At 39.4% G+C, this 14,654-nt stretch overlaps 1 protein-coding gene across 5 annotated transcripts; it reads right to left on the bottom strand.

The window, feature by feature from the left end:
• Nucleotides 1-3,737: 3,737 nt before the first annotated feature.
• On the bottom strand, nucleotides 3,738-12,254 carry LOC112571286 (armadillo repeat-containing X-linked protein 2-like). Of its 5 annotated transcripts, none has more exons than XM_025250178.1 (11): nucleotides 11,883-12,253; nucleotides 10,023-10,404; nucleotides 8,518-8,694; nucleotides 7,710-7,755; nucleotides 7,321-7,341; nucleotides 6,897-6,920; nucleotides 6,501-6,524; nucleotides 5,934-6,136; nucleotides 5,611-5,640; nucleotides 5,224-5,303; nucleotides 3,738-3,840 (listed from the first exon to the last, which is right to left on the bottom strand). In XM_025250178.1, the coding sequence occupies exons 2-8, from the start codon at nucleotides 10,159-10,161 to the stop codon at nucleotides 6,091-6,093; spliced, it is 477 nt and encodes a 158-aa protein (XP_025105963.1). In that variant the 5' UTR covers nucleotides 10,162-10,404; nucleotides 11,883-12,253; the 3' UTR covers nucleotides 3,738-3,840; nucleotides 5,224-5,303; nucleotides 5,611-5,640; nucleotides 5,934-6,090. The 5 variants fall into 5 exon arrangements, with proteins under 5 accessions (XP_025105963.1, XP_025105965.1, XP_025105962.1 ...); XM_025250180.1 differs by lacking the exon at nucleotides 3,738-3,840 and having other exon boundaries at nucleotides 4,494-5,303; nucleotides 10,023-10,085; nucleotides 10,340-10,404; nucleotides 11,883-12,254; XM_025250177.1 differs by lacking the exon at nucleotides 3,738-3,840 and having other exon boundaries at nucleotides 4,494-5,303.
• Nucleotides 12,255-14,654: the final 2,400 nt, after the last annotated feature.

Raw genomic sequence — 14,654 nt, 5'->3', positions numbered from 1 at the left:
TGGCCGTGTCCGACCTCGTACTCCTGTACTTCGGACTGCCTCGGAAGTGGATTCAGAACACCTTCGACTTTGATGTCTTAATCCTTCACGAAGCAACTTGCAAAGTACAGTTCTTTCTCTTAAATACCTGTGCAACGATTTCATCATGGCTTGTAGCTTCCATGACGATACAAAGAGCCTTTTCGGTTGTATGGCCTCACTGGAAGGTATTCTTGTCTTCTTACAGACAGTTTGTAATCAATTGTTTAGTAATAACAGTTGTCTCTTCAGCCGTTAACTGCTACAGGCTGCTTGCCTTCGGTGTGGTAATCAGTAACTCTTCACAGATTTTGTGCAAAAATATCGACGACAAAGGGTTAATAAACTTCGACTTTTACATATTTCCGTATGTCGATATGGTGATAGGTACATTGATGCCTTCCGGTTTCTTGATCGTGGGTAACAGTGTGTTAGTGTGGAAGGTGATTCAGTCTGTACACGTGGCCCGTGTGATGATCCCCGGCAGTCGTCAGCAGGTCAACAGTCGCCAGAAAAAGGCCTCGTCACTCACCCTCACTCTCATCACGGTGTCGTTAGTGTTCCTCCTTCTCTCCTTGCCCTCATCTGTTTACCTTGTCCTTTATCCCCTTGAGGATGTCAGGACAAGCAAGGCTTCGCCAGAAAAGATGTTGATATGGGCTATTTGCGACATCTGTTGGTATGTTAACAGCGGGATACATTTTTACCTGTATTGTTTTACTGGCGCCAGGTTTAGGAAGGAACTGAGGCGTTTATTTTGCTCATAGAATGTATTGGTATCAAGTATAGCTAGATTGTATCTCCACATTTCTCCATTGTGACAGGTTATAAAGACAGATAAGATGATAATGCTGGATGTTTTATTGAAACTTTACAATTATATGCCCGCTTTGCAACAACTTCCAGAACTTAAAAATTGAGCAAAGGTACCTTAGCTCCGCATCAGTGCTTCAAGATGGCGATATATGACAACTCTCGAGTCATCTCCCTCTCACACCTCATGGAATTAGTAGAGGGGAGAGAAACCAGAACTCGTGATTCGAACGTGTGTTTGTTACACTGCAGACCATGTGTACATCAGTATAACAGACTTATCTCAAAATAAAAATAAATTGAAATTTGTCTGCTTAGACTGCTGGACTTTGAATGTTTCTTGTATGGCTTAGTTACTACTTTTTCAGCAGTAAAAAATGTATTAATAATTAACTAACTTTCTTGGCAGTGCTTCTGACTTTTGCTTTACTCAGTTAAAAAAAGGTTTCAAATAAAATGCTTCTTTTAAACACTAGCATTCAAAATTAAGAAAAGAAATGAAATAAAAAGGACCACCATATACTGCAAACCACAAGAAACAACAAAAACAAAAAGAGATCACTTTAACATCAACCTAAATCTCGCACGGCCTCTTACATACGAAATTAAAATAAAGGAAAACTTTAAATAAAATGTGTTTCACGGGTCGATGCCACAAACCTTTTGGTTACTAAGCTGCTCGTGAGAAGTTTGTATGTGTGCAGCTCCCTACTGTTTGTTACATGAATAACAAATAATAGCCCAGGTGTGATCTCACAGACATCCTCTACAACATCGTTGGCTGTACAGACACTGGGAGTCCTGAACAAAGTAGAGGACGAGCTGATTTTTATATTTTTTTACACACATGAGATATTTTGCTGGTGCAGTGGTGTCTGGACTTACAAGTTCGTGACAAGCTTGTTATCACGGAGGAGTCTCCATCATCCGACTACTTTAACTGAAAAAAATCATAATAATACTTTTTGCATTAAAAAATTTATTCTTATACAAAAATGTTCAAGAATTATTTTTAAAAATGACTCACCCTAGACACTAGGCAATATCGTACTTGATGACCCTGGATGTACCCCACCCCCCGACATATCTCTAACTTCCTCCACTTACTGTTCGCTGGTTCGTCTCTCCATGCATCTTGATAGCATCTAGCCTTATAAACAGACACCCCTATGTGTGTTATTTAAGAGTTCTTCCTCTCCTTTTTCTTTTTTTTTTCATTCATTGCTTTGTGCTCACAATAGGACTGTTTACATGGTTGAACCGGTTTGTATGATGCTCGGAAAATATGGAGGTTATGTCTTTTGTGTGATATGTGGAGAGACCGGTAAAATGCCATGTTTAATGACAGTTTCACTGTAAACACAAAGTCTAAAAGCCTGCTTTCCTCCATCAGTCAAAATGTTTGACAAACACAGAGCAGGGTTTGCTTTGTCTGTAGGAATTTAGGAAATGCTGTCAGCTTTAAGTGAGATGGTGTATAGGGCAAAGTTACATTCTGGCGGGAAGCCTGTCTGGTTGACTCTCATTTCCCCTATTGTTCTTACACTTAGGTACATGCGCGCGCACACACACACACACATGCAAATATATACAGGCACCCAGGTTTTAGCGAATGCACACACACATATATATATATAAATGTACATATAAAACTCTGAGTGCACATTTAGTGAAATGATGACAAAAAGCTGATCATCTTTTTAATGAAAGGATTTAAATACGCTTGTGTTATGTAACAGATGAAATCGCTCAGGCACCACGCAGAGGCCCTGTCTGGAGAGAGACTATGGCCTGACAAGCCTACAGACTTGACTTGTGATGGTTACTGTGCTACATTTAGGGACACTTTTGCGGTCTCTTCTCACAAAACTCCTAGTTTACTCAAAAAGTAAGTGTGAGAGACACGTTCCAGCGATGTAACAGTCGACCTACACCTGAAAGTGAGTGGTGTACACCATTGACAGATGGTCAGGGATACCAACACGCGGTTGTCGTGTACCAGTGCTTATATTCCACTAATATCTTCTGACTATTTTTTTTAGCTCTCTAACCCTTTTTATCTACCCTGTAAGAACATAAAGTTAGTGATTTCAGGGAAATCAGGTGAAACAGCGATACCACAAGTGTTGCTAATACTTTCAAGGATGACTCGTGTGGGAAACAGTACAGTGACAGAGGATGTTGACTTCCAGTCGTTGCTGTTCTCTCAAGCGACTGAAATAACATGGAAGTTCCTCCCGCCTGTCATCATCGTGCTCGGCACCTTCGGCAACGTGATGACCATCGTGATGATGAGGCGAATGAGCGAGGGCCAGTCGTCACACACTATGTCCTTGTACTTCACAGCGCTGGCCGTGTCCGACCTCGTGATCTTGTACTTCGGACTGCTTCGGAAGTGGATTCAGAACGCCTTTTACCTTGATGTTTTAACCTTTCACGAAGCACTTTGCAAAGTTCAGTTCTTTATTATAAACACTTGTAAAACGATGTCACCATGGCTGCTAGTTTCCATGACGATACAAAGAGTCTTTTCGGTTGTATGGCCTCACTGGAAGATATTGTCATCTTCATATAGGAAGTTTGTAATCAATTGTATAATAATTACAATCATACCTGCAGTTATTAACTGCTACAGAGTATTTACATTCATTGTTGTAAATAAGCTTAATTCCTCAATCATTTTGTGCCATAGTATCAAGGACGAAGGGTTCATGCACCTTGACTGGTACATATTTCCCTATATCGATATAATGATAAATTCATTAATGCCTTTCGGATTCTTAGTCGTGGGTAACAGTGTGTTAGTGTGGAAGGTGATTCAGTCTGTACACGTGGCCCGTGTGATGACCGCCGGAGGTTGTGACCAGGTCAACAGTCGCCAGAAAAAGGCCTCGTCACTCACCCTCACTCTCATCACCGTGTCGCTGGTCTTCCTCCTTCTCTCCTTGCCCTCGGCTGTTTTCCTCGTTCTTAACCCTCTTGAGGATGTCAGGACAAGTCAGGCTTCTCCTGAAAAGGTGTTGATATGGGCTATTTGCAACATGTCTTGGTACATTCACAGCGCAATGCCTTTTTACCTGTATTGTCTTAGTGGCACCAGGTTTAAAAATGAGCTGAGGCGTTTATTCTGCACATAAAATATTTCGGTGTAAAATATAGCTAGCTTGTTTCACCACTATTCTCGACCCACACCAGCGACAGGTAAGGGTACAATGCCGGTTGCTTTTGTTTTTACAAAAATTAATGTTCCTACATTGTATTTACCTGTAGAAATCAAATTTTGAACAAATGTACCTCGGTTCCACACCAATGTTTCTGTATTAGAGACGACGCAAGGATGACATTGGATGTTTTGGGAATTTATAAGTTTATTACGAAGGACGTGGAAAAAACATTCTGCACACATTTACGAGAATTTTGGAGTGGCCTCTGTTCTGATGCAAGAACTGGAAAGCCTTTTAATTGACGTTGATGCATAAAAAAAATTTCAAAGAACTATTGTTTTTAAATGTCATTCTGACAAGGAAAGGTGAGTAGTATTTTTTTACCTGACAAACAAGTTGATACTAAAATATTTATTCATGAAGAGAAAATATTCGCGTGCATTTGTACACATAACCCGTGGAGTCGCTAAACAAGCCACGAAAAACAAACAACAGTTATCTTGCTGCTGGATGTGTTTATCTTTCAAGATGTCAGCTGAACATACTGAGAGTTATTGAAAATATAGGGGGAGCTCCGAGGCGTAATCAATCAGAAATCTTACGTTCTTAAAAATAGACTCGTAATATCAAATTTATGACTGTGTCGGAAAAATGTTCCCATGGCGGTTTATATATATATATAAATAAACTGAGAGAGAATAAAATATTGATAACCATATGTTGATATTGATAGATATTTCACGAGCCTCATCCCCCGCACTATGTCTTGTGATATTCATGCTTTATTTACAGTGAGAACGTGTGTTTTGGTTGTCACGTGGTGCTACTGATTGAACACACCATACCTGCTGGCAACACGTTTGTAGAAAGTCATCGATTACACTGACGAATTTCACAATTTTAACAAAATGCATACTTTGGCGGATTACTTTGTTTTGCTTACAACCCTATGTAAAGTATTTTCTTTCATCCGCATTACTTGTCACACTTTCTAAAGTTTAATGATGCTTTGACACTAATTGAGCCCTGGCTAAACAATACAGATGTTTTCACTAAACAATACAGACATCGCTGAGACCTGCCCTTTGATGTATACACACTAGATTTTGTTGTTGCCTGTACTATCATCCTCTTACGACCTGCTGGTAAGTCGTAATCAAGTGTACGTATAAACAAATCAGTAATTAGAATCAGAAGTTCTGTTCTGGTGTGCTGATGGAGTTGCTACCTCACTGGTGGTCCCAGCGTTTGTTGCGATGTTTCGTTAGAAATCCGGTTCTTCACTCCGCCGCTGGTGCTTCATCTCCACTGCAGGAAAGAATAAATTCAAGGTTTCAAAAAAGTTCTCTAACGTATAAATTACACCTAAATTGTAATTATTTCTTAGAAGGACAAGAAAGGTAAAAACAATGCAGCACAGACAAAGTCCAAAGTGAAAACATCAAATGTTGCTTTCAATTGACAACATGTCTTGTGTTCCTAGATTTAGTAGTCTTTAAGACGGGAACCTGCTCGTTGGTTTGTAACTCACAAACTTGTAAGCAGCTACTCAAGTTTTAGATGTGTGATGAGGTTGTTTGAATGTCATATATTCTGACTAGTAATGTCCACTTACCCTTCTGCTGCTTCTTATGGTTGTTCTGACCTGCAACAGCAGATATAAACATTCGCGCTTACTTCAAAATCATAAACGTTGAAATATGAAATAAAAAGTCTTAGCTTCTCATGAAGAAAGGAGAACAGCACAGGTGATGTACATTTTAATAGGTAATTAAATTTACCACAGTCCGAAAAAAACTGTAAGAACAACACAACGCATCTCTATTTTTTATTTCTCTCCTTAACAAAGACTGAAATTTCTCTTTCTTGGAAGCTCTCATAAATAATAGACTTCAAAGATAAAATAAAAAAGTCAGTCAGCCACACAGCGACACTCACACTCAACCACCCAGTGGCATCGCAACTGATTAAAAAGACTTGGGAGAAAGATTTCTTCTTGGCGACTAGTTGTTTCTATTGGCAACCAGAGGGTTTGGAAATGGTGACGACGGGTTATAGTGGTCTGTGACTTGGGAAGATTTATTTGTTTCCTTATCTATACTTCGGTACTTTCTGAGCTCTTTGTTTCGCTACTCTCTTCCCTGCAGTACAAAAAGAAATCGCAGGTTAAGACAATATTATCAATATGGTAAATTAAAGTAATTTCAGAAGCATTTTACAAGAAATGATATTAGCTTTCCATACGCAGATAATTTATTTCATTTTAAAGTAAAACCATTGTCACATAAACTAAGAAGTGTTAAAACATGTCTTAAGATAAATATCCTGTCAGTATACAGTAAATATCAAGTCACCGATAAAATACATTTCTCACACAGTCTTTCTGTCGTTTTGTTAGGAAGATGTATTAGTCCTACAACTCTTCTCTACTTTCAAGTTTGTTAGCACTGTGATCTGTCGTCAGAAAATGTAGTACACTGTTGAAGGTACACAATATTTACTTACTCGTCTCCTTTAGCTTCTTCTCCACTGTAGGAAAAGGAATCCCAAGTTAAGACAATATTATCAATATTCTAACTTAAAGTAATTGCATTAGCATTTCACAAGAAATGCGAGGTTCAGTCAAAAATATTAATTTTATGAAATAAGGTAATTTAAGTAGCATTTTACAAGAAGTGATACTCGATTACCATACGCATATAATTGTGAAAATAATATCTTTCGATATAAATTTCAAATTGCCAGTGATTATCATTTCTCCTACACTAAGAATATTCTTTCTGTTGCTTTGTTATCTCAGTGAATTAGTCCTCCAACACGTCTCTACTGTCAGGTTTGTAAGCATTTCTGTCTGCCATCAGAAGATAAGCTGTTCAAGGTTTACAGTAAATATTTACTTACCCTTCTGGATTTCCCGTAGCTCCTCTGCAGTAGGAAAAGTATTTCCAGGTTTAGACAATAATATTATCTTGTATATTAAGGTCGTTTTACAAACATCTTAACAGGAATTATACAAGATTTCTTTAAATACTCCGCTGTGATTTAAAGTAAAAGCATTGTCACAGAACGTTAATGAATAGGATTAAAAAGTGTGTCTTATTGTTGAAAAATCATTTTAGAAGTTGTACAACTATCTCAGGAATGAGACAAATTGTATGAAGACATTATTCGATAGTGAAATATATTTCTCTAACACTGGCTCTGCCACTTTGTCAGTCCGGTGTATTAGTCATACAATTCCTCTGTACTTTCAAGTGTGTTGGCATGTCTGCATGTCTGTCTGTGGTCATAAACTGTTCAAGGTATTCAGAAAGCATTCACTTACCCTTCTGGATGTTGTCCGGGACTGCAGTAGGAAAAGGTAAGCCAAGTTTAGACAATGATATTTATCTAATTACTGCTAAAAGCTGTAAAAGTCATTACTAGAGTTTAGCTTGGGAGCAGACCCAGGCTTAGTTTGTGTTTGTGTGCAAGAAATCATACGAAACACCTGAGGACGTGTTTGCGAGAAATGGCGAGCACGAGTGTCATGACACCTGTCCCGAATGTTTGTAAAATTCACCGTCTTTAACTATCTGTCTTTCTTCATCTCTGAACATCGTTCTCCTCAAGAATAATCAGATGTTTTAAACAAAAGTAATAATTTTTTTAAACATGTCTAAATCATTCTCTCTCTTTTTTTTCTGACTGATAAGTTATGATAAAAATATTTACCTCTTGGCCTTGCGACGCTTTCCGCACGCTAGGCACAACAAACATGCTGCAAGATAGCAAAGTTTCAAATGTGATTGATAGATTGATGCACCTTTGTTCTCAGATTCACAATTTCTTATAGTTTTATCACCAAGCTAGCTGGAATATGCAAACCTTTATTATCATCATGAGCAGCAGCAGCAGCAGCAACATGTCCTGTTAACCCTCATTAGCGTGGGGAAGGGACACTGTAAGTATTCTGCACTTTTGTGTGACTTGAAGGTCCCATTGGCTGTTGTGTGGGATTTTGTTTTCCTCCTCTTTTACTGTTTGTGTACTTAAAGGTAAGGACTTACAACCTCTTGATGTGGATCCGTGCCTACACTATTGGCTCAGCCTGTGAGCTATGCATCCATATCATTTGACATACAGACATGTACAATATTCAGTTCAAGTTTTGATATATGCCTCTCCTGAGACAACTGTAGATTATTATACCTTTTCTGTATTATTTTAATTATGTGGTTTCTGTCTAATCTTTATTTATCATTAATATTCACATTTCTTCTATTGTTTTTGTAAGCCCGTGCACTCATCCTTCTGATGTCTCCGAGGTGTACGCGAGTGCGTTCGTGCGTGGGAGTCAATGGCATTCGATTAAAAACTGAGACAAGAAACAACTGACTGGCGGTGGATACTCTTTCCTCAACGGCCTCATCTTAATTACTTCCTTCCATTATGAAACGATCGCACATATTGCAGAACCAGCACGTGCCCTGTGATGTTGACGAATTATTTATCGTAGACATGTCAGACATGTATTACTCACCAAGCAAACCGGCACCGCCAGTAGCAATGAGAGCTGACGCCCATATGGGAAATTCTTTCTCTGGTGGAGGTGCTGCTGCACCTGGTGGTGTTGCTGCACCTGGTGGTGTTGCTGCACCTGGTGGTGTTGATGCACCTGGTGGTGCTGCAGTTGGTGGTGATGCAGTTGCTGGTACCACTTTGAAGGTTGAGATTAATGATAAACTTCATTAGCTGATATTCCGGACATTTACATTTCGATCGAGACTAATAATTTCTGACAGATGTTTATTCTAACAATAGTGATATCTAATAGTCAACAGCATTAAACATTTGGTACACTTTTATTTTCTGAATATTAGCGTGTATTGTTATATCTCTTTTGAATTTACAAAATCTTACTCTCAAAAGAATGCTTCATTTGATTACACCCAACACTTTTATAAATCTGGCCTACACTTAATAAAAGCACAATAGTATCTACCTACTGTGAAGTAACACAACCGACCATACTTGTCTTGCTAAGGCCATGCTCAACACAACTTAATATTGAGCCCAGGGCATGTGAGTGAAAGAAAGCAGCACCACAGAGTCCAGGACCATATACCTCGTCACGTGACTATGATATCAAGGATAGGTGGCAACATTGTTTTCCTTGAAACCCAATAACACGAGAAAACACTGGGGTCACCCATTTCAAATTGTAGGATTTTCATAACAATCTCAGCACTTGTTGCAAAGTTTAAAACTGGAAGGGATCACAGTTTCTCTTCTCCACAAGTCTCCGTCCTTGACTAGATCACGTGACGGGCAAAGCATGTAAGAAGTAGTGGACCCAATGTACCACTCCCCACTGTTTAGCAAACACCAACAAAACTATGAACAGCGAGAAGGTGGATAGCAATGCGTACACAGTAAACATGAACGAACACGAACGACCGCACAGACAAGTAGAAGAAAATATCCTAAGCAGTAGGTCAAGAGGGCAACAGACTAGAATCTCCTGTGAGAGAAGTGGATCAACGGGATCAAGGACATAACAGATAAAAGAGTAGATAACGGGGCGTAAATAGGTGTGTCTGGTCACTTGTCATGGGATGGATACGAGAGGAAGAAGTTAACTGAAGTGAATATTTGAAGGGCTTGTTTTTGTCGTTGTTGTTGTTTTTCTTTAGTTCTGGAACAGAAGGTCTCTCTATTTTCTTCAGATGCTCAAACATCTTCCCACTTGGAAAAAAGTGTTTGAGAATGTTGAACTGTGACAATCCGAGACAACGCGCAGTGTCAACAGGTGCTGCCATGAAATACGATGGACAGTGTCTGACAGTCGCTGACAGAAGTGTCTGTGAGTAGTCTCCAGCATTTACTGACGACAGACAAGGAATCCAGTAATATGGTACACAAAGGGGAAGGAAGAGTGAGTCAGTGAGAGTGAGAGAGAGAGAGAGATTGTGAGAGAGAGAGAGAGAATGAATGAGTGAGAGAGTGAGAGAGAGTCTTGTCGCGCGTACTAAAATAACAACTTACATACTTTCAGAGAGCCACAAGGCTTGGTACAGATCCCCAGATTATTGTCAGCTTTCTTGCAATCTATGACAGTAAAGTTCAACATTGTTGATCTCCTGAATTGCTTTGAAATCGCAATGAAATTTCCGTTTGTCACCATCTCGTTCGCAGCTAAAGACTTTATCTGCTGCAGCCTTCGATTCGCAGGTGTTGATATCTTTCAGGGTGCAAATGGAGTGCTGGTAAGAGAAATATAGGCCCATTTGCGCCCCTCGCCAAGTGCAACCACTGTAACTGGCAAACATCTTTATGTCATCCCCTTCACATGTCACACGTACCATTGCGTTTTCGAGGTACGACTCGCGGCCACATACGATTCTAACTCTGCTGTCACCATGGTAATCTGCACAAAGTAAGATTAATAATAATAATAATAATAATAATAATAATAATAATAATAATAATAATAATAATAATAATAATAAACAGTTTCTCTTGTGGATTTCAAAATTGACAAGAAAGGAATAGGATGTGCAAACATAATGTGCTATGTAATTACTTGTTAGTAGGAACTAACACACCTTCCTAACTACATGTAACACGTGGCCTAATATCAAACACACATCTTGTCAACACTGTAAGTGTGTATTGAGGTGGCCGACTCTTTATTTAATGTTTTATTGCTCTGTCTTTTTTTTTTTTCTTTTGGAGGAGGAGGAGGTTTATTCATTCGCACGTTTTAGCAGTCACGTGTTTAAATCAAAATATCGTCTGCAACATTTTTCATTTTCATGCTGCTATCGCAGAAATGGCAGTTAACTGACTTTACTCACTTGCAACATTTTGAGGGTTTTAGTAAACTAACATTCTCTTGGATATTTAGGCTACATCTGACAAAGGAGGCCAACGTTTTTGAAAGGAATATTTTCTCTGTTCAAATCTGACCATGCTTTTAAAATTGCAAACGTTCAGGGCACGTGACATCCAAGTTCACATTTATACATTTATACATTTATACTTTGTAGTTGTGCTGTGGTTGGAAGAAAACCACTTAGTAATCACTAGGGACAACTTAAAAAAAGATAGTTTCCATTTATCCATCTATTTTATAAATGGAGAAAAGAAGTAAACAACAATAATTACAAATATTTGTGTGATGAAACCCCCTTTTTCACTTTAATCAACAATGCATTCAAGTGTTACAAGCTGAAAAATTGTGGTCTGGCTAATGACATAACATGTACACATTCATTGCAGTCCTTAATGAGACAATAATGAAAAATCCAGGACGCAACACTGTGATTCTGTTGGACCTCTTTCCAAGTGAGACCATAGGCATGTACACAGTGCAGAACAGTAGAAGTCTATGGCTATGAGACATGTAAACACTTAAAAAAGACTTTAGCACAGATGTGATTAAACAGGAAGGTTACCATAGAAAGTAAATTCAAAAGTGATGGTTTTGATCTGATTGTACCTGCTGAACTCTCCACCGCAGCTCTAAAAGTTTTAAATGTGATTTTGTTTCTAAGTTACTTTAAATTTTAAAAATATGGATTCGTAAAGTTCACATAGAAATGTTTATTACCTTACTATGTCATACCTACAGTCGTTACAACTAAATAGTTGGCTTCAGTAACCAAATCTAACTACGGAGAGTCTGACTATGTAGGAGATCTAACCCGTTAGATTTACACCTCAAGCACGATCAGTCATCATCATTATTATTAGTATTATTATTAAAAAGAAGCTGAGATACATAGTGTTGTAAGTTATAAGTCAAAGCACAGTGAAAGTAAAGAAATGTCAGAGTGAGAAGCAAGTTGTACAGATTGTGTACACGCATACGCACACAAGAGCAGTAAAATCGGTTTAACGTACCTCCTCTCCCACAGTTGCAGTTGCAGCAAGGCATCATAGCATGGAGTAGGTACAGGATGGCCAGCACACGTCTGAAAGGGTTGGATGAAGCTGTAACAGCCATCTGAGCAGTGTAGCTGTCACAGGCTGAGGCCAATGTTGCTTGGAGTGTTGGCCACGACAGGTCTGACTCCGCAGGGTGTGATGGCGGGCGGAAGTGGAGTGACCATTGTAGTGCAGTAGATAAGTCCACGTATTCCTACAAAATCATAAGCTAAAAAGAGAGGACAACTTCCCGGTTACTATAAAAATACAAGGTAATTAGTGTTGAGTCAGGTACAAAAATACGGTCTTTCAATTCATTCCAGGCCTTGATGACCCAAGCGGATGTGAACGTCGCACTATGTCAGATCACTGCGCCATGTTGTTGTTGTTGTCAAGTAGATCTAACCATGGACGTGTCTGTACGCCGAGACTCACTGCGGCCTCTTGCGACGCGATCCGTGGTCAGTCAGGATGGGGTTGGTGCGTCATAATCTGACGTGATAATCTGACGCAATAGTTCTTTTTTTTTTACGTTTTTGGCGGGGGAAAAAAGGAGTGAGGGTGAAGGATCTCGATGGCGGCGGATGGTAAAAAGTAACATCTCGAGTGGATTTTGGAAAAGAAGTGTCGTCTGCCAGACATCTGTCTTCGGGAGTGAAATTCCAGCTAGTGTTCCGGTCGTGAGGACGGACTAGGAACCTTAGTGGTGGTGACTGGGAATATTGTCTGGAGATGGCGAGATGGAGGAAGGCAGCAAATTATTAGAGACTAAATTAAGGGTAATCACTCCATCCAGCCTAAAATAGTAACTAACCTCAACTCGAGAGTTATCCTCCACTTGTCTTTTTTCTTATTTTGTGCGCTCACTGCTATTACTTCGTGATTAAACTGGTTTGCACGACTCTCTGAAAAATATGGACGGTATGAGAATGTGTAGAGACCAGTAAAATGTCATGTTTAATGACAGGTTCCTTGTACACGTAAAGTTTAAAAGCTTCTATTCATGAGCAAATAAGATGTTAAACAAACACAGCAGAATTTGCTTTGTTCTTCAAAATTTATTGTAACTAAGTCTTGACAGTTTAAACTTTACATAGCATATCTGGCAAATTCAAACTTTGTATGGCTGTCTGGATGACTCCCTTTTCCTCTCTCTCACACACACACACACGCACTCACACACACACACACACATGTAAATATATTTAGGCTAGCAAGCTTCCGCAAAAGTATATACAAATTCACATACTCAGCTAGTCAAATAATGCCAAAAAGCTATTTTTTGTGAAGGATTTTTTTACGCTTGTGATCTATAAAAGTTGTGCTACTTTGTTGTTGTCTCTACACAAAAAACCTCAGTTTTGTTCAGTAAGCGAGTGTGGTGCGAGTCGTACCGAAGATGTAACAATCGAGCTAAAACTGAGAGTAAGTAGTTAGGTCATCAACAGAATGTCGGGGTAAAGCACGTGAGGTTGTCTTTCAGAGGTACTTGATTAATACTTAGAGTGATTGACTTACCGCTTTTTACAAATTTCTTTCTCTCCTTTCTTCAAAGCTCTAGGGAAATGAACATAGAGACTTCAAGAAAATAGAAAGCAGAGCGCTGAAGATGTTCCACAAGTGTTGCTAATACTTCAAGGATGAGTAGGGATGGCAACAGTACAGCGACAGAGGATGTCGACTTCCAGTCGTTGCTGTTTTCTCAGATGACTAATATAATGTGGAATTATTTGGTACCTGTCATCATCGCGCTCGGCACCTTCGGCAACGTGATGACCATCGTGATAATGAGGCGAATGAGCGAGGGCCAGTCGTCACACACTATGTCCTTGTACTTCACAGCGCTGGCCGTGTCCGACCTTATTATCTTATACTTCGGACTGCTCCGGAAGTGGATTCAGATCGCATTTAACATTGATGTCTTAGTCTTTCACGAAGCAATCTGCAAACTGCATTATTTTCTCCTCAGTACTTGCGGAACGGTTTCACCATGGCTTGTAGTGTCCATGACGATGCAAAGAATGTTTTCGGTTGTATGGCCTCACCACAAGAAGTTGTCGTGTTCTGTTAGACAAACTACAATCACTTGTGCCGTGGTTACAATTATACCAGCAATTGTTCATTGCCATACGCTGTTTGCTTTCGGTCTGGTAAACAGTTTCAACTCTTCAAACATTGTGTGCAGAAACATCCAGGACAGCAAGTTAATATATTTTGACTGGTACATATATCCGTATATCGATATGGCGTTATCTTCATTAATTCCTTTTTGTTTTTTAATTGTTAGTAACAGTATCCTGGTGCGAAAGGTGATTCAGTCTGTACACGTGGCCCGTGTGATGACCGCCGGAGGTTGTGACCAGGTCAACAGTCGCCAGAAAAAGGCCTCGTCACTCACCCTCACTCTCATCACCGTGTCGATGGTCTTTCTCTTCTTATCGATGCCCGTGTGCATTTTTTTTGTCTTCGATCCTATTAACGATATTAGGACAGGTCACGCTTCGCCTAAAATGAATCTGATATGGGCGATTTGCGATATATCTTGGTACATTAACAGCGCCATAAATTTTTACCTGTACTGTCTTAGTGGCAGTAGGTTCAGAAATGAACTGTGGAGCGTATTTTGCCCAAAAAATATCTCGAGCTAAAATAAGCGATATTTCATCACCCCCATTAGCAATGCCGTCATTTACAGAGACAGGTATGATGATAATAATGGCTGTTTAAGTCAAGCCTCGTATTTTGTAA

Source organism: Pomacea canaliculata, linkage group LG8, assembly GCF_003073045.1.
Source record: "Pomacea canaliculata isolate SZHN2017 linkage group LG8, ASM307304v1, whole genome shotgun sequence".
Classification (NCBI taxonomy): Eukaryota; Metazoa; Mollusca; class Gastropoda; order Architaenioglossa; family Ampullariidae; genus Pomacea; species Pomacea canaliculata.
The sequence above is the reverse complement of the archived record's forward strand: the minus strand, read 5'-3'. Positions and strand labels throughout refer to the sequence as shown.

What these genes read in the sequence shown, in the direction of transcription:
- LOC112571286 (XM_025250178.1), bottom strand. Translation starts at nt 10,161, where the DNA reads ATGGTGACAAACGGAAATTTCATTGCGATTTCAAAGCAATTCAGGAGA. An exon ending in TTGTGGCTCTCTGAAAGTAT is followed by an intron (nt 8,695 to 10,022) that starts GTAAGTTGTTAT and finishes CAACCTTCAAAG; the next exon opens with TGGTACCAGCAACTGCATCA. An exon ending in AAGCGTCGCAAGGCCAAGAG is followed by an intron (nt 7,342 to 7,709) that starts GTAAATATTTTT and finishes TTCCTACTGCAG; the next exon opens with TCCCGGACAACATCCAGAAG.